Raw genomic sequence first — 27,372 nt, 5'->3', positions numbered from 1 at the left:
TTGTTGGGCCATTAACCCACCCAGCCAGCGAGTGACCATTAAAACAACTCAATTAACAGTTGACATAATATGCTTTAGTTTTCTTTTGGTTTACTTTTTTCAGTTTATCCTTTTATTTCCACTTTTCTCATTCATTCATTCGTTTTTTGCACATTTTGAATTCTTACACGTTTAAAAGATTTCTGTTTTACTTCAGTTTCTTTCCTATCCTTTTTCGGTTTATCATATTTTTCAGTGGCTCATATTTAATTGAAGGTTACTTTCAAATGTTATATTATTTTTTTTAGCTTTTATAACATTGTTGATTCAGTTTTTTCGGTTTTCTGTGTTAATAAACTAGGTTTCTTTAATGTATATATATATATATATATATATATTCTTTATATAATAATTTTATAAATACACATTTACATATACAATATTTGCTTCAGTTTTATGCGTTCTTTTAGTTTTTATTTCATTTTTGTAAATTTTTTTGTTGGCTTAGACTTAAAGTATCTCAAGAATTTGTCACCATTTGAAATGGTTATTGAAATGGTAATTTTAGACAGAATTTTATGGAGCAGAGTGATATGAAAATACCTTGAATATTTCACATGACACAAAGGAATTTGTACGTGCATTTGATTGACGATAATCAAGAGTTGACAATTTTTTTCAATAAGTATCGAATAACAATAAAACGACTCATCGAACACAATCGAATTCTAATTTGAATTCGTTTTTCCCGTTTCCGTAGCCTGCACAATTTACAGAGAAATTACTCGCATGAAATTTCATATGAATAGATATTGAACGTGTATTTGTTGATATTTTACATGGTAATTGAAAAAAATTTTTTCGGGATTTGGTTAAGCATATGAATACCCATGCTGTGTTTCAATAGTTTTTGTCAGTTATCTTTGTTTAGTTTTTATTTTTGCTTACTGCTTAGCTTGATTAATGAAACTTTTCCCTTTTGTTTTAATTTCTATCAATATTTTTTGGTTTTCACTGTAACGTTGGATTTATTTTGCATTAATTTTTATTTTGTTTGGTTAGCTCTATGTGCTCTATGGCAAAGTGTAATGACAGAAATAAGCCAGACAAAAGCTTAAAATTCTTAAATGGCCCAAACCAAAATAGAAATGTGAAATGGAAAATAAACCTGTGAAGTCTGGATGGAAAAACACATTTTTAAAACTTCAGAATAATCATAGAAATTCAACATTGTAGTCATTTACAAAATACGGGTTACCCAGAGCTTTTTTCAATATCTCTTAATCATTTTGGTTTTTAACACTTGTCTAATTTTAGTTCGCATTGAGTAACAACAAATAAATTTATGAAATGTGCAACAATTTTCCATCTATGCCGATTGTATTTTAATTTCAAACCGTCCCCTCTGCACGTTTGGTAATGCTTACATTTATTTAATTTGTACATTCCACAAGAACGAAACGAAACAACTTATTCGAGGGTTTCTCATTTCATATATTCTATGACTTAATTTCTAACCATTCAGATGCAGCCAAAAGAAAAAATCTCCCCTCAACGAGTTCTGCTTTTCCTCTTTTTTTATCTTGCTTTAACTTGTAGCTAAATTTCCCCTTTTGGGCTTAAGTTTCTTTTATATTTTACACAGTTTTTTTCGCTTTAATTTCTAGGTTTCTTTTTTTTGTTATTTCTATAGCCTTTACTTGAAGTTGAACGTTTTTAGTTTGCGTTTGCTAATTGCCTTTCGGTTGAACATTTATCTGTCTATTAGGATTTCGCAAAATGCAAATGAAAATTCCCTTTGCCTTAGAGGGAACCGTCGCGAAGTGGCAGTCGAGAAGCGTTTGCTGTTCGGGTATTTGCTAGAAAATATTTTCTTTTGCTTGTTGTTTTCGTATTTAATTCAGTGTTGAGCAGCTTTTTGAAGGAGTTCTTTCTGCTTAAGTTTCGGCTATAAAAGTTACAAAGGTTGGAGAGAGTCGATCGAAAAAAGCGCCTCTAGGTATGCTATGCAGCCTATTTACACAATTTCCAATTTAAAGGGAACCAAAGACTTAGATAGCTTCATTGTATGATACAAAGTCGTACATAAATAAAGGCGACAACTTGGCTTGATTTCGGTTTTATCTATAATAAGGTATATCATATATTGTGCTAAATATTACGTATACGTCGCTGATTCATAGAAAAACGCAATAGCCATTAGATTTGTTTAATGTTATATCAGTTATAGTTATTATAGTTACAGCTTACGGTTGAGTTTAGAGTGGCCTTGAGGAGGGTGTTGGGCGGTGAGCTCACCTTATGTCCGCCTCGAAAAGTTGCCTACACGTTGCCGCCTCCATTCTTGATTGTAGTTTAAGTAGCCGATGTTGCTGCTGCGCCAGCTTATGTTGTTGCAGTTGCGCCTGCTGATGTTGCTGCTGCTTTGTGCTTTTCCAATGCCAGCGCCAACACCATCGCCATCGCCAACGCCACCTCAAAACGCTCGTGAGGAAATGCCGCATATCGCCGAAGAGGGGCGAACACCCTGACGTTTCAGGGGGAGTGGCAAGAGCGGCGCCCAGGAGCGCAGCGATCCACCTGCAAGCGCCCAGCTGCAGAAGCACACAAACAGGTACACAAACAGACAGCGAGTGGGCGAGTGGCGAGGATGCACTGGTGCCGCGTGCTGCATTGCTGCTGGGAACTCCCCTGGAAACGGAATGGGAAACACCTGTTTAATTTACATCTTTATTGCTGTCCTCATACTCAGACATTGGGGGGAACTAAAATTCGTTAAGTAGTTTGTTTTGTGGCTGTGAGTGAGTGTGCATGGTAGCGAAGTGTTACCGAAATTGATGATTGCTCAAATAATAAAAAACTTTATTTGTGGTTTATCAAAAAAATTCCCAAAATTGTGTCTTCATATAAAAAAATATATTTTTTTATGCGTTTCAAATATATATTTATTCTATAAAAGTTATGAAAATGCTTAAAACGTTCGATTTAGTTTTAGTTTACTTTTGTGTGGAACTTTTAAGATTCCCCGGTTCTGGCTTTACAAGCGGAAGATATCATCTTCCCATTTAAGTCCATCGACTTAACGCCATATAATCCTGAAGCACTAACCGGATTACAAGCTCCTGAAAAGAGCATTGTGTGATGGTGTTGAGAGCACCCGAAAAGCTGTCAAACTATAAAACTGAACAGATAAAACGAAAGCATGAAACCATACTTGGATTGTAGCAAAAGTCAAAACAACAACCCAGCAAACAGCCAAATAAAACTAACAAAAAGAGTCCTCGGGTCTGCGGATATAAATAAAGGCAACTGCAAACCAAACTAGAGAAACCGTCAATTGTTTACAACTTATTGTAAAAGACGAAAGAAAAGCAACAAATGCACCTGTAACTCGCAGTTAGAGTTCTTAAACAGAAAGCAAGAAACAACACTGCGAAAAAATGTATAAAGAATTTCAATTGCTAACAGGTGTGTTTTTTTCAACTGAATTAACTTTTATGTATTTAACTTTTTTTATAACAATATTTTAAAATACACTTCAAATTACACTACACAACTCTACATAATAAGTTACTTAAAAATAAAAAAAGTTTTTTTAAAACATCATTGTAAAGTTAAAAAAAAAATATCTATCTATCTTTAAATTAATAAACTTTCTAAAGAGTAAGCTTGATTTTTATACTACTGGCTAATAAAAACTCACTTTACTGAGCAAGCAATCTTAAGCCTCTCTTTTTAATGGAATTTTTATTTCCATCAGAAAACTAAAGGTATCAAAAACCTTTTTGTTGCCCTTTATAACTTTTGATTCTTTTAAAAGTAGAAAAACAAATTTCGATGCTCTGCAGCTGACAGGGATCGAAGTGGAATGAAAGTCCCAACTTGCACTTTAAGTTCTCCGTCCATCGGCAGTGAAACTGAAAGCCTGAAAGTCGGGAAACCTGAAAGTCTGAGGGCGAACCAGACCGAAACCTCTGACCCCATTGATGATGCCGTCGCTGGTGATGCGGCAAGCCAAACAAGAACACAATTCCCTGGCCTCATAGTGTCGCTATATGTTCTGTATGCGTACCTGAATAAGCATTACAGCTAACAGTAAACAATAAAAAGCAAAGTAATGCAAAAAGTTAACACCAGATGGGTGCGGAGGAGTGTGAGTTGGAAAACTTCGCACTGCAACACGATGACAACAAAAGCAGAATGGTAACAGAAACAACACAGTTGACGGGCTTATAATAATAATAATAACAAAGAAAGCAAAATGTAACGGCAAACAACAATGGTGAAAGTGGCAGAACAAGAGACAAAACATAATAATCAGAAACAAGTGTGCCAAAGCAGTTAACGGAAACAACGCGCATTGCATGCGCAATATGCTGACAGGGATGAGTGCTTTTCATGCAGACCTCTAAAACAAGAATACAGAGAAAGAAACTACAGCCCTATTCCAGAATTACAATTTTTAATTTAAAAAAAACCTTCGGATTCCAAAACCAAAAAAAAATGTTTGTTAATTTTTACAAAATAATAGTGCGAGATATAACTGGCTGCTTGGCTGTAAGCCACAAAATGTTTTTATTTGAGTCTTATTTTGAAACAACCATACATTAAACGTATTTCAGTATCTAAGGTAGATTTAAAAAGTAAGCTGCAAATGAAGAAGGTTTTATAGTTGTCTTGACGTTTTCGAACAAAAGTTTGTATTTAAATGATTTTTCTCTGTGTATGCATAATTGTGTGTGCCTTGTGAAAAAACAACGCCGTGTGACATTATCTAGCAGACACGGTTGCTGCGACAACGACGACAACTTGACATTAGTGAAAGTCGCAAAGGAAGTAGCGTGCAGCAACGGCTGCTGCTGCTTTGGCTTTTCTCGCTTTTCTCGCTTTTCCTGCTGCTGCTGTGAGATTTCCTAGACAGTCTGTGGGGGTCAGAGGGCGATCGGGGTGGAAGGGATGTAACATAAACATAATTTTCGTGTGGCACACGTGCCAGATTCAGCAGGAGGCCAGGAACCAAAACATGGCAAGGAAAGTTCATTTAAATACGCTACCAATGAGATAAAAAGCCAACAGAAATATGTTATTCAGTTACCATATATTTTATATGATCTGGCAAATTGATATATTCATTTAAGATTGATTGGTCCTCTTACGTTAAAAACAATAAACAATTATTTTAATTTTCTTTAATTATGGGTCTTAACTTGTCTTTTAAGATAAACACTTAAATAGATAATTATGATTTTTAAAAAGTTTTTAGTTGTTTATTTATAGTTTAATATACGTATTAAGCATGAACAAATCCCAAAACAAAGTTAGCATACTTCTCAAAAGACAAAACTCCCCCTGAGTTTCAGATTCTACCCCCCGGCTAGATTGGCTCGGCAAACATTGATGGCTTCCAGAGTGGTTGGTTACAGACAGGGCAGATGGGGATAAATATATGGGGGGTTCCGAGAAATATCATCACATGGCTGGGTAGGGGAAAACGGGAAACTGACGCTCCATTTCATATAATTTCCACGTGCCACTCTTAGCAGTTTTCACTTAGCTGAACTCTCGTCTGGCTAAGCTGTATAAATGTGAGAATATTGAAATAGACACCGTTTCCCCCGTTTCCCCGTTTCTCCTTTCCCACATTTCCTCTACATAAAACGAGACTATTCACTAATCAATATTTGCTCATTGGCTTCCAAATAGATTCCCTTACACCCTTTTGTTGACGTTTTCACTTAGTTTGGCTGAGTTTAAGCAACACTTTGTTGAGATAGTTATTGTCACCTCTTCGTTGCTTACTCACTATCTCACTATCCCCTCCATTTTTCCACTGCCTTTGGCACTCTTTGGCAACCTGCTTCGCTGGACTTTTTTGCACTGCCCTGGATCTTTCTGGGCTTTTGTGTCACTTCTTGGGCTGCCCGAGGAGCTTTAGCAGCTGCAATTTCTATGGCTGCTTTGGACAGATTTTAGCCATTGATATGCTGACTCAGGCTGGTCGTCTGTATTAACTGCTCTAAGGGGATTTGGATCTTGGTTCTAGGGCTGAGACAGAAATTCTTAAGCAACTGTCAGTACTTAAATTGCTAGGGCAATGTACTTAGATAAAAGACTCTATTTTAAATGAGATCAAATTAAAAGCGTATTTGCTCCTTAAACTATTAAGGTATCTGCTTTTGCGCTTACGCTTCCGTAATCCCGTAATTCACTTGGGTTTAATTCAATGGCTTCCTTAAAACTCACTGAGCAATTGTTTCACAGCAAAAGCATTTAGAAACTCATTGCTGAAGCACTTCTCGCAACACTTTTGATAGAATTAGAAAAGGGTATGAGGCATATATCAAGTATGTTCAATCGTTTGAAAAACAGTCAAGCTATAATTTTTTATATACATTTCTCCGATTGTTTCTATTGGAGCTTTATGATGAAATACAACTTTTGGGAAAGTTTTATGCAAATAGAATTAAAACTGAGAGAATAGCTTGCGTATAAACGGACATACAGACGGACATGTCTAATTTATTTACTTTAGAGAGTAGGGAACGTCTTCATTGCGTTGCAAACATCTGATTTAAATTATAAACACAAATAAATGTAATATTTTTTTATTGTTTCTTAAATATTTATTTTTTAAACAAACATTGAAAATTAGGTTATAAGCCTTAACAATTAAATTGTGCTTTTTCTAACCTTTACCACCCCATTAGCTCATTTCGACTTTTTCCTTTTTCCTATTTGGGTGCAGTGCTTGTTGTTTTCGACCCCACTGTTCAGCCCATTATTTTTTGTTGTCCTTCAGACCAAAACTCGTCGTGTAACCCATTAGCATTCCCATTGTGCCATCCACTTTTTTGCACAGCTTCATTTAGCATATTCCCTTTTTTGCGTGCCCCATTGTTTTATTGTTTGATGTCCTGTGGCTGAACTTGTGCGCGGGTGAGTTGTCGTTGATTTTACTTACCATTGAGCACATGTACCGTAACGCTCTTGGGCTTCGCATTTGATGGATTACACTGATAATGCCCCGAATCCGACGGACGCGCCGATTTAATTAGGAGGAACGATGTGGTGGTGTCGCCTTTATTGGTGACCACGGAGACTCCTCCACGCGGCGAATCATAGTTGATAATCTGCGGATGAGAGGGAAACTTCTGAAAGTCATAAAATATTTTTCTACATTTACGTTTGGGCGCCCTACAATTTTCTAAGCCATAAAACCGAGTTCAGATTACGCATACGCACTGTTGCACACTTGGCAAATTAAATTCAGTGGGCGGAGATAAGACGGAAAGCCCGGAAAATATGCAAAGTAAGGGAAGAAAGATTGCAAATAAAACCGAAGCAAAACAATAAAATTAAATCTGTTCGGGGCACAAGTAAAAAAAAAGGAGAAACTCGAGGCACTAATGGCAATATTTTTTTCCCTTCCTTGTCGCTGGCTCTATAGAAAATACATAACAATAGAGGACCGTCAACCCTTAAAGCCCAATACAATAAGCCAAGGGCCAAAACATGAAGTGTGAGGAAAACACCTAAAGTGGAAACTAAAACGTGGCTCAGTCCAAACAAAACCAAAATCCATTTAAAGCCCAAACCAGAACCCTTTTCCCCAAGCTCTGCTCCTACTTCCTTCCTTAAATAGCATTACCTAATATAAAAAAAAAGCCGAAAGAAGGAAAGTTTTCGCCTGGCAAAGCTAATTTAAAAGTTACTAAATTGAACACTAAAGGGTTTTCAGACTTTCGGGAGCTTTTTGGCAAAGGGGGAAGCGATAATGACGCCCCAAAGTAATTGCTTGTCCTGGAAAATGGAAACGGGTTGAGTTTAGGGAGCTCAAACTCACAGCATTATTATGATTCCAGAAAATATAGGCTGGCGGCTCCGGTGAATTTTGTATGATGCAGGTAAGATTTATAGTGGAACCACTTTCTATATACAAATCGGGTGCCCCGATGATTTCTGTTGAAGGTTCTGAAAATTGAAAAATTGAGAAGTTGAATTAAGTGGAATTTCATTAATATAAGCTAGAATAAAACAACAACGGGTAAAAATTCCATTTTCAATGCTTCAGGATCTTGGTGTGAAAATTTCAAAGAAAATCGTTTCCTCTGTGTCACTGTTAATGGGAAAAATCTATTCAACCTTTTGAAATGCCCGAAAAGTTGAATGGAAATATTTTTTCTTTACACTTCATTCACTTTCATTTCAATCAAAGCTTAACTTCAAAACTTTAACATTTCGAGAGTGTAAAAAATTTATTTTAAGGAGTTAAACAAAGTTAGATTAAGTTTCATCGGAACTTTTAAAAATAAAAGTTGTAAGTTATGCGCATCAAAGTTAAGTCTCCTATTAAGCGATAAAAAAATATCTTCGACAAATAAACTAAGAAGAAAGTATTTGTACATATATATATTTTTTTTTAGTAAATTATATAGGATTTTTTAATTTTTAACAAATAAATTCGCCCTTAGAATCACTTTTTGCAGAATTCATACATTTGTTTTTACATATGTAATTAGGATTCGGATTCCTCGACTTACCAACGACATTTAGATGAATGTAGTGACTCATATGGGGTGTGGTTGATACCTGGCACTCGTAAATGCCGGAATCCCGATGTTGCGGGTATTTAATTTGCAGCATCCAGTCTTCGGTTTGCGGCTGATGAATAGCTCGAAAACGCTGATCCGATGTGTATGTGTATCGGCCAACTGTGAGCAAATGTATATCCCGATGTCGCACCCACGACACCTGAAGTAACATCTGAAATCATTTAGAGAAAGGGGAAAGTTCAGCTAAAGGACTAAAGAACTCAGATTTCATTTGTTTGGCAAACAGTTTAAAAAGTCAATTTCATACGCAGCTGCTTGAATGAACCTTGCTGAGGAGTTGCCTTTTGTGTCAGACCCACACGTGTAAAATGCAAATTTATTTTGAATTATTTTATATGATTTTGTTCAAATTTTTTCCTCGTTTTGCTTCGCTTGGCAAAGAAAACTTTGAAGGGACATTGGCAGGGGTGCAGTGAGTCCTTTGCCAGACAACCTGTCCCAACAAATTGAATGTAACAAGGGGTAACACACATGCATATACTGAGAAAAACATTAGAATGGTAATATATAAGTGTGATGCTTTTAATTGCATCAATAATGTTATATTATTGTAATCTGTTTTATTTTTAGAAAGTGCCGTCAATACGAAAATTTTTTAATACCCTTGATGTCACACAATCCTTCAACAATTCTTTGGGAAACAAACCTTAGGCAAATACAGGTTTCTGGATACTCCACATTAAGAGACTTTGAAATTGATAAATTCCAAATTATAAAACTTTTTTTCAGTGCATTAACGTCTTGGGCAACCGCCTGCTGTTTAATGCTCAAGTTTTCCTTGCCCAAGGGCGCAGCATTTTTAAGATACGCTGATTTAGGGGTTGCCTATGTCATGTGGAGGGGTATGGGGGTGGGGTAAAATTTAAGTGGGGGCAGTGCTGAATGGTGGGAGAAGAAGGGGGCGTGGCCGACATGCCTAGCTGTGTTGCGTGTCATACGTCAGCTGCTAGTATTTTCAATTTCAATGACAACAGCTTAGCAACATCCTGCCTAACGATGAACGACGACACCCAGGACGACTTTGCTAAAGTTAATGGCCAAGAAATTCTAGGCGGGAAGAAGGGGCGGAGCCAAGAGCGATGATGGGTAGGCGGTAAGGGGGCTGGGTCTGGACCAGGTGTTAGCTGCCAGACACAAAGGTAAACTTTGGCAGCTGCTTAAGCAAAGTTGCATGTAATTAACACCTTAACTCCTCGAGCAGTGATACCCAAGGATGAGCCTACATCTAACAACATTTCCCCCCCCCCCCCCTTTTATTCTCGCGCCCCTTAACTTTTTTACGGCCATTAAGCTTGTTTACAGTATCGTTAAATTTTAAGCATATCAATATTTTCCTTCATTTACTGCTTGCCAAACGTACATCAAAATCTGAAAATATTCTTTTACAGCTCAATTTGTGAATGCGAGAAAATTTACATAAATAATGAAAATAAATTTTGACTGCGAACTTGGCGGGAAGAATTACTTTTATGTCGTTTTAAATAACTGCGTTTCTTTCAGCATATTTATGAATGCAAAATAGATTAATTTAATTACTGCACATCAAATACCAAATTAAAGTAAGTTTTAAAAATGTTTCGATAAAATTTCCTGACATCGTAATTTATTTTATAATGTACCCAAAATCAATCAATTCCATAATGAAAACGTCAAATGATTTAAAACTTTACTTTTAAATTAATCATTATCTATTTTGTTTTTGCACACAAAAATAATGGTCGTAGAATCCAAACTATTGTTACACGAATTTTAAACTATTGGGTATTAACAATTTCTTAGTTAGATACCACGAAAGTAGGAAAATAAAACTTATGAGGTTCAAAAATAAGGTCTTAGACTACATTCAGGCCGAAGTATAGAAATGAAACAACAAAGTATAGGCGTGACATTATATAAAAATGAAGTAATACTTGTACATTAATACTATCTGTAGTTTTATTTTAGTAAACTAAACTTTCAATTTAGTTTGGTGTAGTGAAAAAATCTCTACAACATAAAAATGTATTACCATCCCATGTAGCTACCACCTTCACCTTACATGGGCTGCCTTATATCTTTGGAATTATGAACAAACTGGTGCATGTGGCTGGCATTAAAACATAAAGCTTTCTCCCCGAGCAAAGCGCAAATGAAAAACGTCATTAATAATGCAGGGACCATAAACATCCGTTCGCTGTTTATCATTATAGACGGTGTGAAGCAAAGAGCACAAGTATATGTACGTACGTTCGTATACACAAGCATAAAACAGAAGGATTTTTCTTTATCTTTTTTCTTTGCCATTTTCCCATCGCACCAGCTTAATTCTCACCCAGATGCTGCCAAATCTCAGCAGCAATGATGTATTACTTCGTGTGGAAGGGGCTGCAAGGTAAGAGGATGGAAGACTTGGGGGGAAAAAAGATCCGGATGTGGATGGTCTTTGGGTGGGCTTGTGGTTCGCCGCAGAACTGAAAGCTAATTAGATTTTAAGCTGCCACACGAAGGTAATGAATATATTTTACAGGTTGGCTAATGTGTTGGGTTTTTTTCATGGTAGCTGATGAGCAAGAAATGGATATTTTCTAAGCTGTCTGGCGAATAACATTTTATGTGATGGTATTAGGATTTAAGATTATACAAATTGGGTACAAAATGCTACACAAAAATGTGAAAAAATGAATGTTTGCGTGTTAACTTAGATTTTCTTATGAAACCTTTAAGTTATTTTATTTACTTACAAATCTCATTTTCAGACAAAGACGAATTAATATACAAAAGAAAATTATTAATATCAATTTTTTTGTATAGCTAACAAGTAATAATTTAGTTATTTAATTAAATTGTTAATATCCAAAGACTTATTTTCTTATTTTTACGATTTTAAACCCTTTACCAAAGTTCTCGATTACTAATTAACTCTTTCTCCAGAGGCCATGGGGACGGAAAGATCGATGAAGTTATACCACTTAACACATCTAATGAAGTTATCCCATGAAAGGAGACTGCCCCATTCTTGAGCATGAAACTTTCACATCGCCCTACCGCAAGGTGAGGCGTATTAAGCTTACTCGGATTCCAGCCCCAATTTGAGGTTGTCGGCCCTCTCACTCATTTTCTACAATTTAATAATCACGCAAATTAGTTTTCGAAACCGCAGCTCAAACAAGCTAGAACCTCGAGCTAATCACAGGCTGTCAGAAAGTTCGGTGCAAAATGGGAGCAGCAAAGGGATGTCTAGAATGCCTAGAACTCCGGGATATGTAACATATTATTATCGGAAAAAACGGACAGGGACCTTCTCCGGTCGTCGACGCCGCCGGAAGCAACGGAAACCCAATGACTACGGCCTAAAAGTGCCTGGACTAAACTCCTGCCGAGAACCAAAAAAGAGAAAAACAAAAAAAACAAAACGAAATTTTTGGGTTTTCCCTACATTTGAATAGTTTTTTTTTTGGCTTGCTAGCGCAGCTCAGGTGGATGAAGGCCTCGACCGGAAGTGGAAGTGGTGGTGCTGGAGATTGTGTATGTGAAATGTTTGTGGCATTTCCTTCCGCTCACGACGAAAAGTTGAATAAAGTAAAATCTGTTTCCTGGTTGGGTATAATTAATCATTTTTCTCTTTGGCAAGCGGAACAATTAGGCAGCAGACCCAAGCTGCGCCCCCAAAAACTCCACCTCCATGTAGACCCAGTCAACGTGCTAATTAGTCTGCAAAAAAACCCGAATACGCAGTGGGGCAGCAACTCATGCACAGGCACAAATCGCATTTTGATGGCAACGACAAAGGAATTACACGATAATTACAAGGCAAATTGTCAAATGATGGCAAACATTTCACTCATAGTTCAGCTTTTGCTAAAAAAAATGTATAAAAAATTTTCAAATCTCTTTTACCTTTTTCATCAGTCTTTCATATCTTGGGTCTTGTATAAAAAACATGTACTGAAAAAATAAAATCTTAAATTTTCACGGTAATTACAAGCCAAAACCCTGATTCAGCTCTTGCAAAAAAAAAACGCTATACAAATAACCTATACAAAAGCCTTTCTATACATATACATATAGCTCACTATTTATTTTTAGGGCTTATACAAAGTAACATGTTTTGTATATTCTTAAAATTATTATTATTAAGTTAGACTTCTGTCTTTTGGAGGCATTATATCTACCGAAATTTTTGTAAAAATATCTCTAAACCTCATAGTTTTTAAAGGATGTTTGTATAACTATTTGTATTATAAAAAAAAAGTTAGTCGAATATTTTGATTGGCTCAAACAAGGTTTTAACGCTTAAAATAAAGTCAGTAAGCCTCGATTATCAAAATCTAGTTGGCATTGTGCTGCTGCAACTTACCGTCTTGTTGCCCAGATTCTTGACGCGGCAGTTCAAATAGGCCGTCTTGCCCAGCAGGGCCGTGACATTCTTGGAGAAGGCCTTGTCAAAGTAGGGACCCGCATTGCGGGCCTCCTCCAGCAGGTCGATGCTGTTGCGGTGGAAGCCGGATGCAATCTGCGAGGAGAACGTGTTGCTGCTGGCACTGCTGGCCTTGTGCAGACTGCTGCTGGGGATGCCCGTGACGGTGGTGGAGCTGCCCATCGAGCTGCTCCGAATGGCATCGGTCGTCATCGCGCCGGATTCTGAGACTGGGCGATCCGATCCGACAGATGCCTGGCCATTTTTGTTATTTCCGCTGCTATTGTTGCCGCTTCCGCTTCCGGCGACACCAGTGGGAGCAGCGGCCCCTTCCGCTCCGGCGGGGGATCCTCCCACTCCTTCGTTGGGCAGGGCATTATTACTGCTGCTCATATCCTTCGATTTGTACGAGTCACGCTGAGCGGCGGAAACTGCAAAACGGGAAATGAACGGGGTAGCGGATTAGCAAATATTTCAATCTCGAAAAGTACGCTACAGAGTCGAAGCATCTGTCACTTAAGAAGCTATTACTTTTAATATTATAAATATTTTACAATAAGATTCAAATTAATTTATTCATATTGTTAATTTCGGATTTCGTTAAATAAATCAAAAAGTAAATTAACAAATAAGAAACTAATATTAACTGTATTAAATATTTATCATGATTATGGCGATGATTTTAATTTACATTTCGAAACGTTTTCTTGTACTGAACTATTTGTTAGAATTACAAGGGAGCTTTGCTATTTATCCGGCTACTACAAATATATTTAGTAACATTAAACAATTTTGTGATGTAAGCCAGAACAATTACATTTTTAAGGCTTTCCGAAAAACATTTCCCAAAATATCATATATAAGTCCAGGCAATTCCCAAAGTTGTTTTTAGTTTACAAATGTTTCAAATTCAAAAACTAAGCCATAAAGTCCTTCAATCGATGGCCATAACAAACAACTGAAAAAGCCAACGGCGGAAACCTTGTTACTCGTTTGGGCTAAACTTTTAACAGCCAACAACCCGACTCCCAATACTTCCATGTTTTGCGGCAGCCATTTAGGTAATTAGCGAATTACGCACACACACCATCGGAAACACACGTAAACAACTTTTTTTGGGAGGGCCAACAAAGTTTTTGGTTTGGTTCGCAGGTAAATCCCAACTTTCGGTTTTGTTCTCCCCAATTTTTCAGCATTTTTTTGTTTGTTTGCCATTTTTTGTTTATCAAATGTTCATGTTTTTCCCGCACAGCCCAGCGGCGCGTGTGTGAGCTTGTGTGTACTAACTGGTTGTTGTCGTAGTTACGAGCAATTTTTATCCGGCATTTATCCATCACTTAGCTGCGAGGACGCCACTGCGTCTGGGCCAGAAACTAAGCTCCACCACAGAGACCCTCGAATATGGCTCGGTTATATCTCGGGGCACTTGATACGCTTATTACGTCGCAGCTAACGTCTTTTTATGACACTCTCCTCCACCAGTTTTATAGTCCAAGCCGGCAAGACTGGCGAGCGACTTTATTAGATTAAACATGTTGTGCACGTCGCTGTCCGGAGACCCAGACGTCGAACGGACCACTAAACGGACTGTGATGTTGCCAGTGACTTGATCACTGTGACTGGTCACTGCATTCAAAAATTATACGATATTAGTTTCGTCTTCTATATTTATTATGAATTCAATCAGAAATCGGTATTTATTTACCTCAGCAGATTATTATTAACAATTATCAATTAAAATATTTAATATCAGTTTTAAAAGATATTAGTATTTATTTAGAGCAGCAGGTTATTATTCTTTATTGTTCTTATTGGCTTAGAAACAATAAATAATTTAACATTTTTTGTTCAATAAGTTTACCACTAATTGAATTTTTATTCTAGATTATATAAGTTTGTTGCATTATAAGCCCAATTACATTTATTTATGAAACGCTATGTTCGTATAGGTTTTATTTTAAATCCCATTCGAATTAACACAATAATACTTAAAACAATAACTTATAACAGTGAAAAACTTGCACAGTGCTGCAAACACAGTATTCTAAATCGTTATGTACTTTTTAGAAAAGACTTAAGAAAAGGTAAAAATTTTATTGAATTAATTTTATACAGCTTTTACAAAAATTAGCCATTTTTCACGTCTTTAAAATCAAAACAATCTTAACGATAAGAATGATGCTCTCGTATAGTAAACGTGTAAAAATTTAATTTCATTTTATAATGGCATTACTTCTTACTGTCAAACTAAAAGGCTTACTAGGAACTATTATTGTCGTCAAACATTTTTCCTTCTATCCCAATAAATCTTTGATAACACAGCATTATCTTGGCCAACAAATCTAGTATTTTGTAAAGTTCTGGTCACGTAATATGCGATTCAGCTCATCGCTAGAATACACACATCCATGCATGTATGCCCCTCTTATCTTTCTCTCTCTTTCTCGTGTGTGTTTTCGTCTCTATCTTTCGCAACCGCCTTAGTTTACTGCCCGAACTATTAGCTGAGCATCAGCTTTAGCCCGCTGGCCATGTTCCTACCAGATAAGTCGAATATCCTTCATCATCTGCTTCAGCTTCAACTGCTTCAGCTCCGGCTTTCCCTTTTCCTTTCCCTCAGAGGTTTTCCTTTCGCCCACTTTTCCCACACTCCCCCCTTCCCAGCCTCCTTCAATTACCCCAAGCCAACTGCTATTGACAGCCAAAGCGTTCGGAGCCGTCTGCAGTTTGGCCCTGCTCTTCGGTCTGGCTTCAATTGGCAAGACCCAAACAATGTTGCTAATAACTTGACTCCACCCAATGTCTGTTGCGTGGGAGTTTTTGGTGCTCAAGGGGCGGCGACTGGGCCAACATGATAATAAATAAAACGCCGCTGGCTAGAAATTAAAATAAATTGACTGCCTGGGACAAAAGACCGCAACGTCAACTGATGGCTGCCAAACATAAATTAGACCACAAACGAAAATATTTATTTTCTTTTTTGTAGCCATATACCCTTGAGTAGGATTCTCTGTTAATCAAGATTAAATAAGATTATTAAATTTTAATATTTTATAAAATATTATTAAATTACCAACATAGCTTTCGTTGGGTATTTTATTTAAACGATTTGAACAAAAAATACATAAATAAACTTGTGCAAACTTACTACTTATTAAAGTAAAAATGAATACTTGATAAATCAAATTATTAACAGTATTTATGTAGACTTTTTTAGGTATTTATCAAAAGTTTTCATTTTACAAACAAAAGATTTTCTCATGCTTAAGTTGGTTTGGTTTACCTTTGATTTTTTTTATTAAATAATGAAATCTAATTAAAGTATTAATTTATTTTGTAATGTATATTCTATACATATTTGATTTAAGTCCCAGATAGCAACACCAATTGGTCTATTTTTTAGTTATATTTCTAATAGTAATACACTTTTTAAGCAAATAATATATGCGTTTCCAGTAATAAATAAATTGGCAATAGCTTTGTCAAAGGGTATTTTAAAACTCATTTCCTCAATTTTCTTTATATTTTGGGTTTTATTTCTGTTTTGGATTAAAAGCGCCCTGCAAGAATCAGAAAGTCATGTACCGGGGTCGCAGTTTCAGTGGCAGTCGCAGTCCTTGCCGTGTTCATGCCTCATGTCCCGGGTCCTGTATCCTGAGTTCTGTGTCTTGTGTTTGTGTCCGGGTTTGTTACGTCGACGTCAACGTCAGCAACTTGAGCACAAGTAGACCGCAGGGCATGTTCCTGTTGCTCATCTGTAGCCTTGTCTCTGCCTTGTCCTTGCTCTTGGTCCCGGTCTCCCGTCCCTTTCTCAGCCCCGCCTCCTGTCTCTTTCTCTTGGTGAAATTTTATGCCCGCCCAGTTATTATTAACAGGGGGGTTTGTTGTGGTTGTTTTTGTCCGAAAAATTTGAAATGTCAAAACTTTTAGCTCCCCCACGCTCACGTGCTATGTGTGCGTTTGTCTGTCTTCTGAGGTGAACTGTCAGAAAACATCAGCGAAAAAAAAACGACAGTTACGCTTAAATTTTTAAATTCACTTAAAAAATTAAAAATCATTTGTGTCCCCCTGAACGATTTGCAAAGGAATTGTGCGTTTAAATATTTAAAGGTTTCCATTTGTCAAGGAGCCTGGGAGCATTGTTTGTGCGGCTTTTATCCTGACTCCGCCTAAAGAAAAAGTTCCTCAGGCCTTTTATTCTTTTTTGTTAAATTTGGAAGGTGATTTTTCTTTGGAAGCAGCACTTCTAGGAATTGGCCCAGGTAATTTGAGCCTAAGGTTAATATTGTTGGTTAGCCATGAACAAGTTTCAATAGCCGCGAGACTTTTTTTTCTTTTTTCCGAAAAATTTGGCAAGGTAACATTGTTAAGTAACTAATGAACTGAGAACTAAGACAGCTGCTTTTAAGATGTATAAATGGAGTGACTTTAAACGAAAATGAATAAACAAGGTAACTAACAATGGTAAACTAACTATGGTTTCTGATTTAAAAAATATACATTAAACATCAACGGAATAAAGGTAAAAATAACTAACATATGTATATGGTTTTACTCCTAAGATTTTTAAATTTCTTTTTAATTGTTATTATTAAAGGAACTTTTCAACACATTATAATTGTTAAGAAAATTTAAAAGACTCCACATTGATTTATTAAACAAGAAAATAAATCAAAGCTGCCTCGAATCGATTTGAACTAATTTGAATATACGGATGGCATGTTCTTTATCTATGGATCTGGCCAACGCGTCCCACGACTACCCGGTTCATTAGGGCCTAATGATGATTTAACTCCTTCGCGCCGCCAATCCTCTGCCGCGGCATTCGAATTTGGCCCAAAGGCAGGCAAGTCATTAAGTCAGTGCACGGCATATGAAAAATGAAAGTCAAATAAACGAAGAGCCTGCCCAAGCACAAACACACTCGACGGCGGCTCGGGACGCACACCCACACAATCAGGGCTTGGAACATCTCCATCGCTTGGGTGTTGCTCCTGGCCTGGCCAAAACATTGATTTCCCAAGACTTTTCAGGCACACAAAATTAATTACCTAACCTAAAAACGCAGCCCACAAGACAGCAAAATACAGAACACAAAATAAAAGAAGAAAAAACTGCACACGAAAGACAGAAAATTATGTAAGAGCAGAATTTCTGGGCCAAGACAGCTCACTCTCAACTTTCCAGCTACTCGATGCTGATAGATTTTCCCTCTCGATTTTCTGGCTCGCTTTGATTTGGCTCGGGTTTTCTGCTGACTCATTTGGGCATGACAACGGCCAAAATGAATGATATCGAAAATCGAAATCAATAAATGAAATTGGTCAAATCAATTTGGCAACAATTGCACTTTTGTGAATGGGCCACACAGAAAAAAAGGAAACTGGAGCACAAAATTTGATTAAAGTTTTCGTTCTCCATGTTTGTTGGTCTTGTAAAAAAAGCAATTGGAATAAGAAATGAGCGTGGCTTGAGGATAAGGCCCAACATTTTTTCCAGAATTAAGTCTGATGAAAAACTATTCAGAGTGCAACTTTCTGTTGCAGATAAAATGGTGACCTTTTTAAGCCAGTGAATTACCAAAATTATTTGGTCCCATGTAACAAATGATCGGGAAATTAAAAGAAAAATTTAAACTCGGGTTATATTAAAGATTTACGATTATTGAAATAATTATAATTTAATTAAAAAAATTGGTCACGCATATAAAAGAATACCTTCAAAAATCAGTTAAATTAAAGTTTAAAAAGTAACCTTATTTTCCGTATGATCCTATCTGAATTAATCCCGAAGCTTAAAGAATTTAAACAGAGTTGTCTATAATTTTATAATTGTATTGCCTTAAGGACGGTATTCTGGTCTAGAAATTTAAAAGAATCGATTATTTTTTCGCATATTTTGAAAGGGTATATTTTCAAAAAATGAAACTAACAGGATTTTTCAAAATTCGAATTACTTTCGGAGACACAGCCAATTCTTACTTGAAAAACAGACTAAAATTCAGGCTTTTAGACCAGAATACCCCCTTAAACATTTTTTTTTATATCTGCTAACCTTTTTTAATATTTTTACAATATTTGGTTCAGTGTAGCACTCACCTCCGTTCCCAGATATCAGAGCGATGACGACGACGAGCATGCTGAGCATTATCAGCGCTTTTTGGCGGCTGCAGCAGTCCACTTGGCTGATGATGTTGCTGCTGGGTCCGCTGATGTTGCTGCTGCTGCTGGTGGTGTTGCAGGTGAGTGGATTGATGGTGACCCCGTCAGCGTTGGAGGAGCAACTTCCTGGCCAAAGTCTTATGCAATCTGTGCTGAATTGTGGTGGGTCTGAGGGCTCCAGCTCTAGATGTTGTCGTTGTCGCCTGGCTTTGGATGTCGCCGCTGCCGTTGCTCGTTGCTTTAAATTCGTTCGTTGCTGCTGCTGCTGCTGCTGCTGCTGGCGCATTTCCATTTGAAAAGTTGCCATAATATTTCACTTGCGAGCGTGGTGCCACCCCGACGCTCCCTTTGGGTTTGCCCTTTTTTTCTGTTTTCTCCGTTTTCCTCGGAAACCTATTTGAAAATGTGTTTGCGGAATAACTGGGAGGCGTGGTTGGGGGCGGCCTTATTAGCGCCTGCCGTCATCATCATTCCGCCGCGATGCGTGAAATTTCCGCTACAACAAGCCAAAAGAAGAAAAATCCACTTTCGAATTTCCCGCTAGGATATGGCCTTATCCTTCTGTTAGTTGTAAAACTACTTTGCATTTGTTCTGCTCGAAAGAGGTTGACAAATCGCCGCCATTTTTCCGGCGATTTATATTCTATTTAATTTCGGCTCGAACACAATTTCACTTCATCTTCATTAGCCGATTGCTGTCCATCCAGGATTGCAGGATGCCAGGATTCAGCTGACTGCGGATGAAAAGGCCAACAAAACAGTTTTGGGGCGTTAAAAATGTTTGGAATTTCATTAAAATTCAAACGTCAAAGTCAAAATAAATGAAAATTTGCGTGTTTGTGTTGGTGCTTCTGCTGGCACGTGCTGTTTTCCTTGCTCCGAAAACCCCCCGAAAAAAACACCATCACCCTGCCCTTTCCACCTGAAACAAGGACTCGTATTCTTTTTTCTATATGTAATACATTATCTGGTGGAGCGTGGCTCGAATGTCTTGTTGAATTGGCTCCGTTTGCTTTATGAATGTGTTTCTGAAACTGGCGACAGCATTTTTTCCTCTTTTTTTGGCAATCCAAGAAATTTGTGAGGATAAAGCGCTGCGCAGACAATATCATAATGTGATTTTTATTGAGGAGAACATTAAAATATTAAATACGCCAGGGATTTGGCGTATTTGTGGAATTTCTAATTTACAGAGACATCGGAAAAACGAAAACAACTATTTTCGGTACACATTGATTGAAACCTTAATGTTGCGTTTTTTAATAAAATGTTCTCTTTATTTGAAATACTTTAAGCACTGCTCTTTTCTGTTCAGTCATGCAGTTTATTGTCTAGAAATTGGAATTTTTGAGTTTTTAATATGAAAACTTGTGGCTTTGTTTTTTTAACAAAAATACCCCATAACAAGTTAATATTTTCCTGAACGAATTTAATTCTAGAAACCTGGGTGTGATCATCTTTTAGATTAAACCATACCTTTCGCTATTACACTCTTTTTTATAACAGCATATTTAAAAGTAATGCATCTTATTTGAAAGTGAACTGAATAATATATTAATCAATTTAAGATAATTAAGTAAAATAAACAGAGAGAGATGCAAAAGTGCAAGCACTGGCAACATAGTATATGACGTATTTGTAAAGTTCAGCTGCAGAAAAACAAAGAGTTTAAAAAGCATATTAATTTTACTGCACAATTTCTCTCAAAAGAAACAAAAACGGTATTTACGAACTTTAACATTGTATAATATAAATAACTGAAGATAAATCGCATTAAAAGTTCAGGACGCATAAATTTAAGTTCTCCTCGCAACTTTCTCCATAAATCCTTTCACATCGCGCGATCAGCAGGCGTAAGGACGGAAAACCGTAGTACACCCTCTGGCTAACTCAGAGATAACTTTTCACTCGATTCGGCATCTGTTTGGAGACCCTAGAGAGCACTTGCATTCCATTTTCCGAAAAACTTTTTGCTAATGTATCCCAGCGCTGATCGTATTATGTCTATTTACAACTTTTATTATTCATTTCTGCAACAAATGAAAGGCGCGCGGTTACAATGGAGGAGGAGAGATACAAAGTGCCTGGCAGAATCCAAAATAATGGCGCACAAAGCGTTAAACAAAAGGCGAAAAAAAAAACACTGAAAACGGAGAGTAACCCAGACTCGTCACAGTATAAGTTACAGCAAAAGTTTCATTTAAAACTGTCGAGCTGAGTCGCCGAAAGTTTTCAACCTACCCCTCTGGCACTTTGAAAGTTGAAAAAAACGTGTCCTCCAGAAAAGGCGGGCATTGGGAATGGGAGGAAAGTCATCAAGTGCAATGTCAGAGCTTGACAAAATATGCAGCAGCCCCAGTTCAGAGTGTCAATGCGTGGCAAATCCGAGAGAAATGTGCCACTAACTTTCACCGGCCAACAATGGACGACGAAGAAGAGAACTGTCGAAAAATGGCATAGGAAAAGCTTCAAGGTGATGCCTGCCGTACTTCTTCCTTTTCTCGAGCATTTTTTTGTGACTGTGGCTGTGGCTGCTGTTGGTGGTTAGTTTTAATTAGTGCCAAGGTCCGTCGTGGGTTAAGCACGTCACGCTGATGGCCGGGCATTAAGTTGTAAGTGGCAGGGCGTGACCGGCTAACCAAGCTTCTGCCACAAACCACCTACTGAACCACCCATTGAAAGCCCACCTGAACCCAAGCCCAAGTCCATGCATAATTAAAGACCAACGTCTCATTATAATTTCCATTAAAAAGTGGGTAGCCGTCCATACAAAACCTCATTCCAAAGAAAATTTTATTCCTACACAGAAAGAAATATCGATTTCCTATCATTCTAATTGATAAATGGGTAACTACTTAATGAGCAAGAAATATCCTATGAATTATCAATAAAAGAATAGCTTATAAATCAACAGTATTGGTTAATACCACAAAAAACTGCATCCAAATTCTAATTAAAAACTTATTCTTCTTAAACCAATGAGTATTTTTTTGAGACAGTTTAAAAACTTGTGTTAAAACAACGAGATTTATAAGCAAATATTGATTTAAGATTTATGTAGATAATCTATATTCTATTTTTTTGTTGAGTGAAGCTAGTCTTTTTGCAATTGAACTTTTGATGGCTCATCAATGCATTGACATATAAAGCGACAGCTGTCGCGTCAAACAAAAGTGGAGCACGACTACAGGATCTACAACCACACCGATTAATGAATAATGCATGACCCGAGTAATTATGTTTGATTAATGCTATGTATATTTTTGCTTTAATTACGTCTTCCCTCTGTTTTATGTCTCTTCCTCTTCATTATTTTTCTCGCTTTATAATTCGCCCTTTTGTTTGCTTTCGATTTCCTGCTATTTGTCAAACATTTGCATAATATTTCATTCATTCAAAATTCTACTAGCAAAAAGTTTTAGCGGTGAACAAAGGGCATTCATAAAAATTTAAACTGAATAAATATGTCAATGACAAAACGAACACAATAAAAGTATTGTGTTGCACTTGCATCAGTTATTGAAATTTATTGTGCAACTTAAAAAAAAAATTTCATAAATTTTAAGCAGATAATTGGAAATAAGAGCAGAAGAGCAATGTAGGTCAAATAGGCTTAAGTTAATATTAATCATCTCAATTTATATTTTAAATCAATACAATTCCCGATGACAAAAGCCTTCTTATTTATTTATATGCATATTTCTTTAATTGAAATATTTAGCATGTATTTTGAGTGGTCTAAAGAAAACTTTAAAGGGGTTTTTAACCTTTTTTCCAATGACACAGATTTTTATGCGTATACTTTTTAAAACAATAAAGTTATGTACATTTTCGAATAAACTTCTCCATATTTTCTATGGCTCATATCTGGTACTTCGATTTTAATAAAATTGAAAATGTATTTTTGAAAGCTTAATAAATATTTTTAAATTGTGTAATTTGAGTATCTGTTGAAAATTTAATAACTCTCTCCTATGACAGCTTTTTAACATAGTCGTCCGAATTTTATAAAACAAAAAATCGAATTGTTTAAACGGATATGCCTATATCGTCTAGTGATGCTGATTAAAGGGTTGCAAACGTCTCATTCTCAAAAATAAAATTAATACCTTTTGTAAGCAGTGTCTAGTCTGGAAAAGTAATTTCCGTTACGTCTAAATCAAAGTACAAGTTCGAACTTTGATAAAAGTACATTTATGTTTTAATACAGTTTAAATCCACACATACATTTTTGAATGCCAGATTTGTGCGGCCCACTTTACTTTATTTATATTCCCGCATTTGGGTTGCTTAAACACACATATACCTATATATAGAATACTCGCATGTTAAAGCAGGCTTATGAATTTTTTTAGGTGACTTAAGCTGATTTAGGGCAGACAACGTACAAGCAAAGTCAAGGCAATGAAAAAGGTTAAGTACAATAAAAATAATTTATGTATTTGGGTAACTTTCGGGTGCAGAAAGTTCAAATTTCCAGCCATAAGACATGGCCTTGCTAAAGGAAGAGATAAATGAAATTTTCTTTTATTTTCTGGGAAAATATTTTGCATAAAAAAGTAGCAAATTTACCTGTCAGAACATGTTGGCCACTGTTGCTGCTCTTATAGGAAAAAATGATAGAAAACTGGCCCATGGTGTCTAACCATATTTTCTAGGGCAATCTAAGTAATGAATCTTTGCTGTGAATGAGGAACGAATATGTGTTTTATGCGTGGGATAGTTGCGTATTTATTTATCAAAAGCCATTTAACAAATTGCAAATTTGAATCTCTTTATTTCGCATTTCGTTGTGATACTTTAGGACATCAAAATACTCTATTCAAACTCCTTAGTTCAAGATTTACCTTCGTGTGTTTATTGCAGAGCAAAAATTTGATTTGATTTGATGAAATGAATGTATAGAAACTTTAACTTAAATCCTTATAAGCATTTCCTACTAAGTTCCTCTAATTTAAGTTTTATATTTTAAGATATTTGACACATAATATTTAACTTTTGTTGTTCGATTTACTTCGTTAATCAATCCTTGAAAATATATTCATGCCCTGCTCATCATTAATTCTGATTAACAGTTCCCAGGACTTTCATTAGCATTTTCCAACCATACTATTTCCTCAGTCCTTCTGCTACACCTGTCAATAAGTTGATTGGACCCACACCAACATGTGTGTTTAGGCACGTGTGTGCACTGAGCACCTCTTGGCATTTTCATAATTAAATTGAGTTGACAATCCATACCCATTCCCTGAACACATTTGCTGTCCAACCGCTGACCACAACAAAGTAAAACAAATAAAATAAAACAACAAAGAAATATAACAATAACCCAGGCACTTGCCACCCGTTGCTTCCGATTTTCCACCACCGGGAAAACCAGCGCACCACCCACTCAACACCGTTGAACAAACAATGGCACAATTGTGTGGGACTTTCCTGTTTTTTTTTTTTGGGAGCATTTCCCGATTATTGGTGTTAACTAGACAATAAAATAAAAAATTATAGGATAATTAGCTCAATAAAATTAATCGGGCTTAACTCACCCCGATGTTTGTCCTTTGTTCCTGATTTGTGGTGGCTTTTGGTTGATTGAATAAATTTTAATTGAATTTAGGCTCAGTCAAAAGTTTTGGGACCCGAGCATTACCAAGCTTGAAATTTTCTCTGTTTTTATTATCACGTTTTTTTATCTGCCACAGAAAAAAGGGTTTTTAATCTTTGGGCTAACACCCCCCAACAGTCTCTGTAAAGTTGTTTTATTGGTCTCCTTTTTTCATGTGTTGGATATCTCAGCCGTGTGAATCCCGTATTTAAACCATTTCTCGCCCTTTTCCCCCTTTTATGCAAATATTTCTGGTTAAGCAGAATGCGGCCCTAATTTATGGGCCCAAAGGGGGACACGAAAGAAAAAACAAGTTCAAAAGCAAAAGTTCAGATGAGGGAAAGTCGTAACATCTTCTGCAAAATTTAAAAAGGAAAACACAAAGAATCTCGCATAATTATTTTTTTTAAATTCTCAGTCCCGCTTAAAGCTATATTCCTGGGCGACCTTGACGGTCTAAGCAAACTGAAAACAAAGTTGAATACAATTTTTATGTGCGTCCGTTACAAGTACATATATATTAATATTCCACAGCCGCCGTGTGGCCTTGGCAGGTGAGAATTCAATTGAAGGATCAGCTGGGTAGGGGAGACGGCTCTAAGCTTAGTCTGGTTTCTTTTTTTAGCTTAGCATTTCAGTTGGGTATTTAAATATTCAAGGATCGCAGGCACTTTCGCACACTTTCTTTATGGTTTTCGGTTTCACTTGAGTGTTGCATATTTGATTTTGCATCCTGGCACGCAGCTCTCCATTACTATTTTTTCGCATTTCTATTATTTTTATCTTTTTCACATTGCGTGGCTATATATCTCACATTGGCTCATTTATTATTTACCGTTATTGCACATTGAACAACTTTTACTTTCGGCTACCGCACCCGTGTCCGTGTGTGTGGGCCCACTTGTGCGTGTGTGAGTGGCGTATTGAGGTTGTCCTCCGAACAGGACCTTCCACTTCCACCGCTTTTCACCGTGAGAACGAACCGAACGAGACGACTGCACTGAATACACTGAAAGCCACACGAATGGCGTCGGCTTCAAAGGCCAGGCGACCAGCCAAAGCTCCCATTTTCCTCTTCCCCTTTTTGGCGAGAGAGCGAGCTTTTCCGCCTAGCACAGTGGGGCAAAATGAATCCATCCTGCTTACTCCCTTCCAGTTTGATTTCGCTCTCACCGACGGCCCTTTCGAACTTCCCGAAAGTTATTGCGATCTCTTTCAAATTTTGCTCTCTTAAGGGTAGCATTTTACGGGCATTTGTGTCAGCCTTGAAATGCCACAGTATTTCTTCCTCCTTTAAGGAATTCAACATAAACCGCTCGGGCTAGTTTCAGGGCTTTAAAAGAGTTGCCGAAGGATAAGCATTTAAAAATATTTAATAAATCCTGAGTCACAAAATATTTGATTTACTATAATTTGTGTACTTTACGTAAGCACTTAAATAAACTAACAGAAATGTTATATCAAGTAGATTTCTTTCAAAACGGTTTTAAACTGTTTTTGCAACATCCATTCTAAGTTAATCTTTAAGTTTATACAAGGTTAGTTTTTAGACGAAAATATCAACTTGGAATTTAACAATATTCTTTCATATAAAAAAACTTAGTCTTATATTTTAATAAATAAGAATATTATTTTGTAAATAAAAAAAATATATATTTTGTCACGTGCCATAGTAAAATAAAAACCCAACAACTTTTTCAAATTTCGAGCCACAGCCACTTTTCCTTGAAATATTTTTAAAAGCTTATCATTTTGCCAAAGGAAAGGTCAATACTAATAAATTGCCAAATTAATATTTAAGGAAATCTTTGTGTAAAAGGGTTTAAAACGTAAACTTGCGTTGAAGAAATCTAATGCCTTTCTTGGGATAACTGTATTTGATTGATACATATCTAAGACACTATTTATATTCATTGTAAATTAATTTTTTAAGATACAATTTTTTTTTATAGATTTTAAGGACATAAAGTCACAATTTATTAAACATTAATTAGGATATATGCTTATTGTATGTACGGTAATATATTTATATTTCATCTTGGTTGGCATAAATTTGGAATGTAGGCGTTTTTGCAGACCGTTTAGAGGTGGGAGGTAACTAGAGAAAGGAGTGAGCTCAGATAGGCAGCTTCAGACATTCGGCCTTCTTAAGCACTTAGTGCACATTAAGTGCCAGGGATTTGGATTGTTTGCTGCCCAGTCGTTTGGCCTCATGCCCAATCCACTGCAGTCTCTTTTCAACATCCAAAAGAGCCTTTCTTTCTTTTTCTTCAACAGCTTCTCGGTCTGCTGCAAAGTTAACTGACACATACACTTGCACTTCTGAGAGATCAAATGCATTTGCTTTGGGTACGGGTTTGGATTCCTTTTTAGTTCAAGCGATTACCCATTATCAAGAGGCTAGAAAAACGCTTTTCCACTCAACGGAGATTGAAAGATTGACATTAAACTGCTACCGATTAAAGAGCGGTTGGATAGGACTCAGTTTAAATAAATGAAACAGGAGAGAAGCAGAAAATCAGAGTATTAAAAACGGCTGCAAAAAAAATTGTATTATATTTTACAATTTTTAAATTGGTCGTGAACCAAAAACGATTTTTTTTTTAAAGTCCCCCAAACCAT

At 36.6% G+C, this 27,372-nt stretch overlaps 1 protein-coding gene across 9 annotated transcripts; it reads right to left on the bottom strand.

Moving 5' to 3' along the window:
* Positions 1 to 52: 52 nt before the first annotated feature.
* LOC128263252 (uncharacterized) lies at positions 53 to 25,770 on the bottom strand. 9 transcript variants are annotated; one of them, XM_052998162.1, is made up of 8 exons: positions 25,565 to 25,770; positions 24,692 to 25,106; positions 19,086 to 19,882; positions 12,928 to 13,418; positions 8,520 to 8,742; positions 7,823 to 7,950; positions 6,941 to 7,127; positions 53 to 2,692 (listed from the first exon to the last, which is right to left on the bottom strand). In XM_052998162.1, exons 3-8 carry the CDS (start codon positions 19,453 to 19,455, stop codon positions 2,274 to 2,276), a joined length of 1,818 nt encoding a protein of 605 aa, XP_052854122.1. In that variant the 5' UTR covers positions 19,456 to 19,882; positions 24,692 to 25,106; positions 25,565 to 25,770; the 3' UTR covers positions 53 to 2,273. The 9 variants fall into 9 exon arrangements, with proteins under 9 accessions (XP_052854122.1, XP_052854146.1, XP_052854111.1 ...); XM_052998186.1 differs by having other exon boundaries at positions 24,692 to 24,838; XM_052998151.1 differs by having other exon boundaries at positions 25,586 to 25,770.
* Between the last annotated feature and the right edge of the window lie 1,602 nt (positions 25,771 to 27,372).

Source organism: Drosophila gunungcola, chromosome 3R, assembly GCF_025200985.1.
Source record: "Drosophila gunungcola strain Sukarami chromosome 3R, Dgunungcola_SK_2, whole genome shotgun sequence".
In the NCBI taxonomy this organism is placed as follows: Eukaryota; Metazoa; Arthropoda; class Insecta; order Diptera; family Drosophilidae; genus Drosophila; species Drosophila gunungcola.
The sequence above is the reverse complement of the archived record's forward strand: the minus strand, read 5'-3'. Positions and strand labels throughout refer to the sequence as shown.

Excerpts from the sequence above, each read along its gene's own strand:
- LOC128263252 (XM_052998162.1), bottom strand. The coding sequence starts at position 19,455 with ATGGCAACTTTTCAAATGGAAATGCGCCAGCAGCAGCAGCAGCAGCAG. Across the intron at positions 8,743-12,927 it reads AGAATCTGGGCAACAAGACG|ATGTTACTTCAGGTGTCGTG; the intron begins GTAAGTTGCAGC and ends AAATGATTTCAG. Across the intron at positions 7,128-7,822 it reads TCTGGAATCATAATAATGCT|TTTCCCTCTCATCCGCAGAT; the intron begins GTGAGTTTGAGC and ends GACTTTCAGAAG.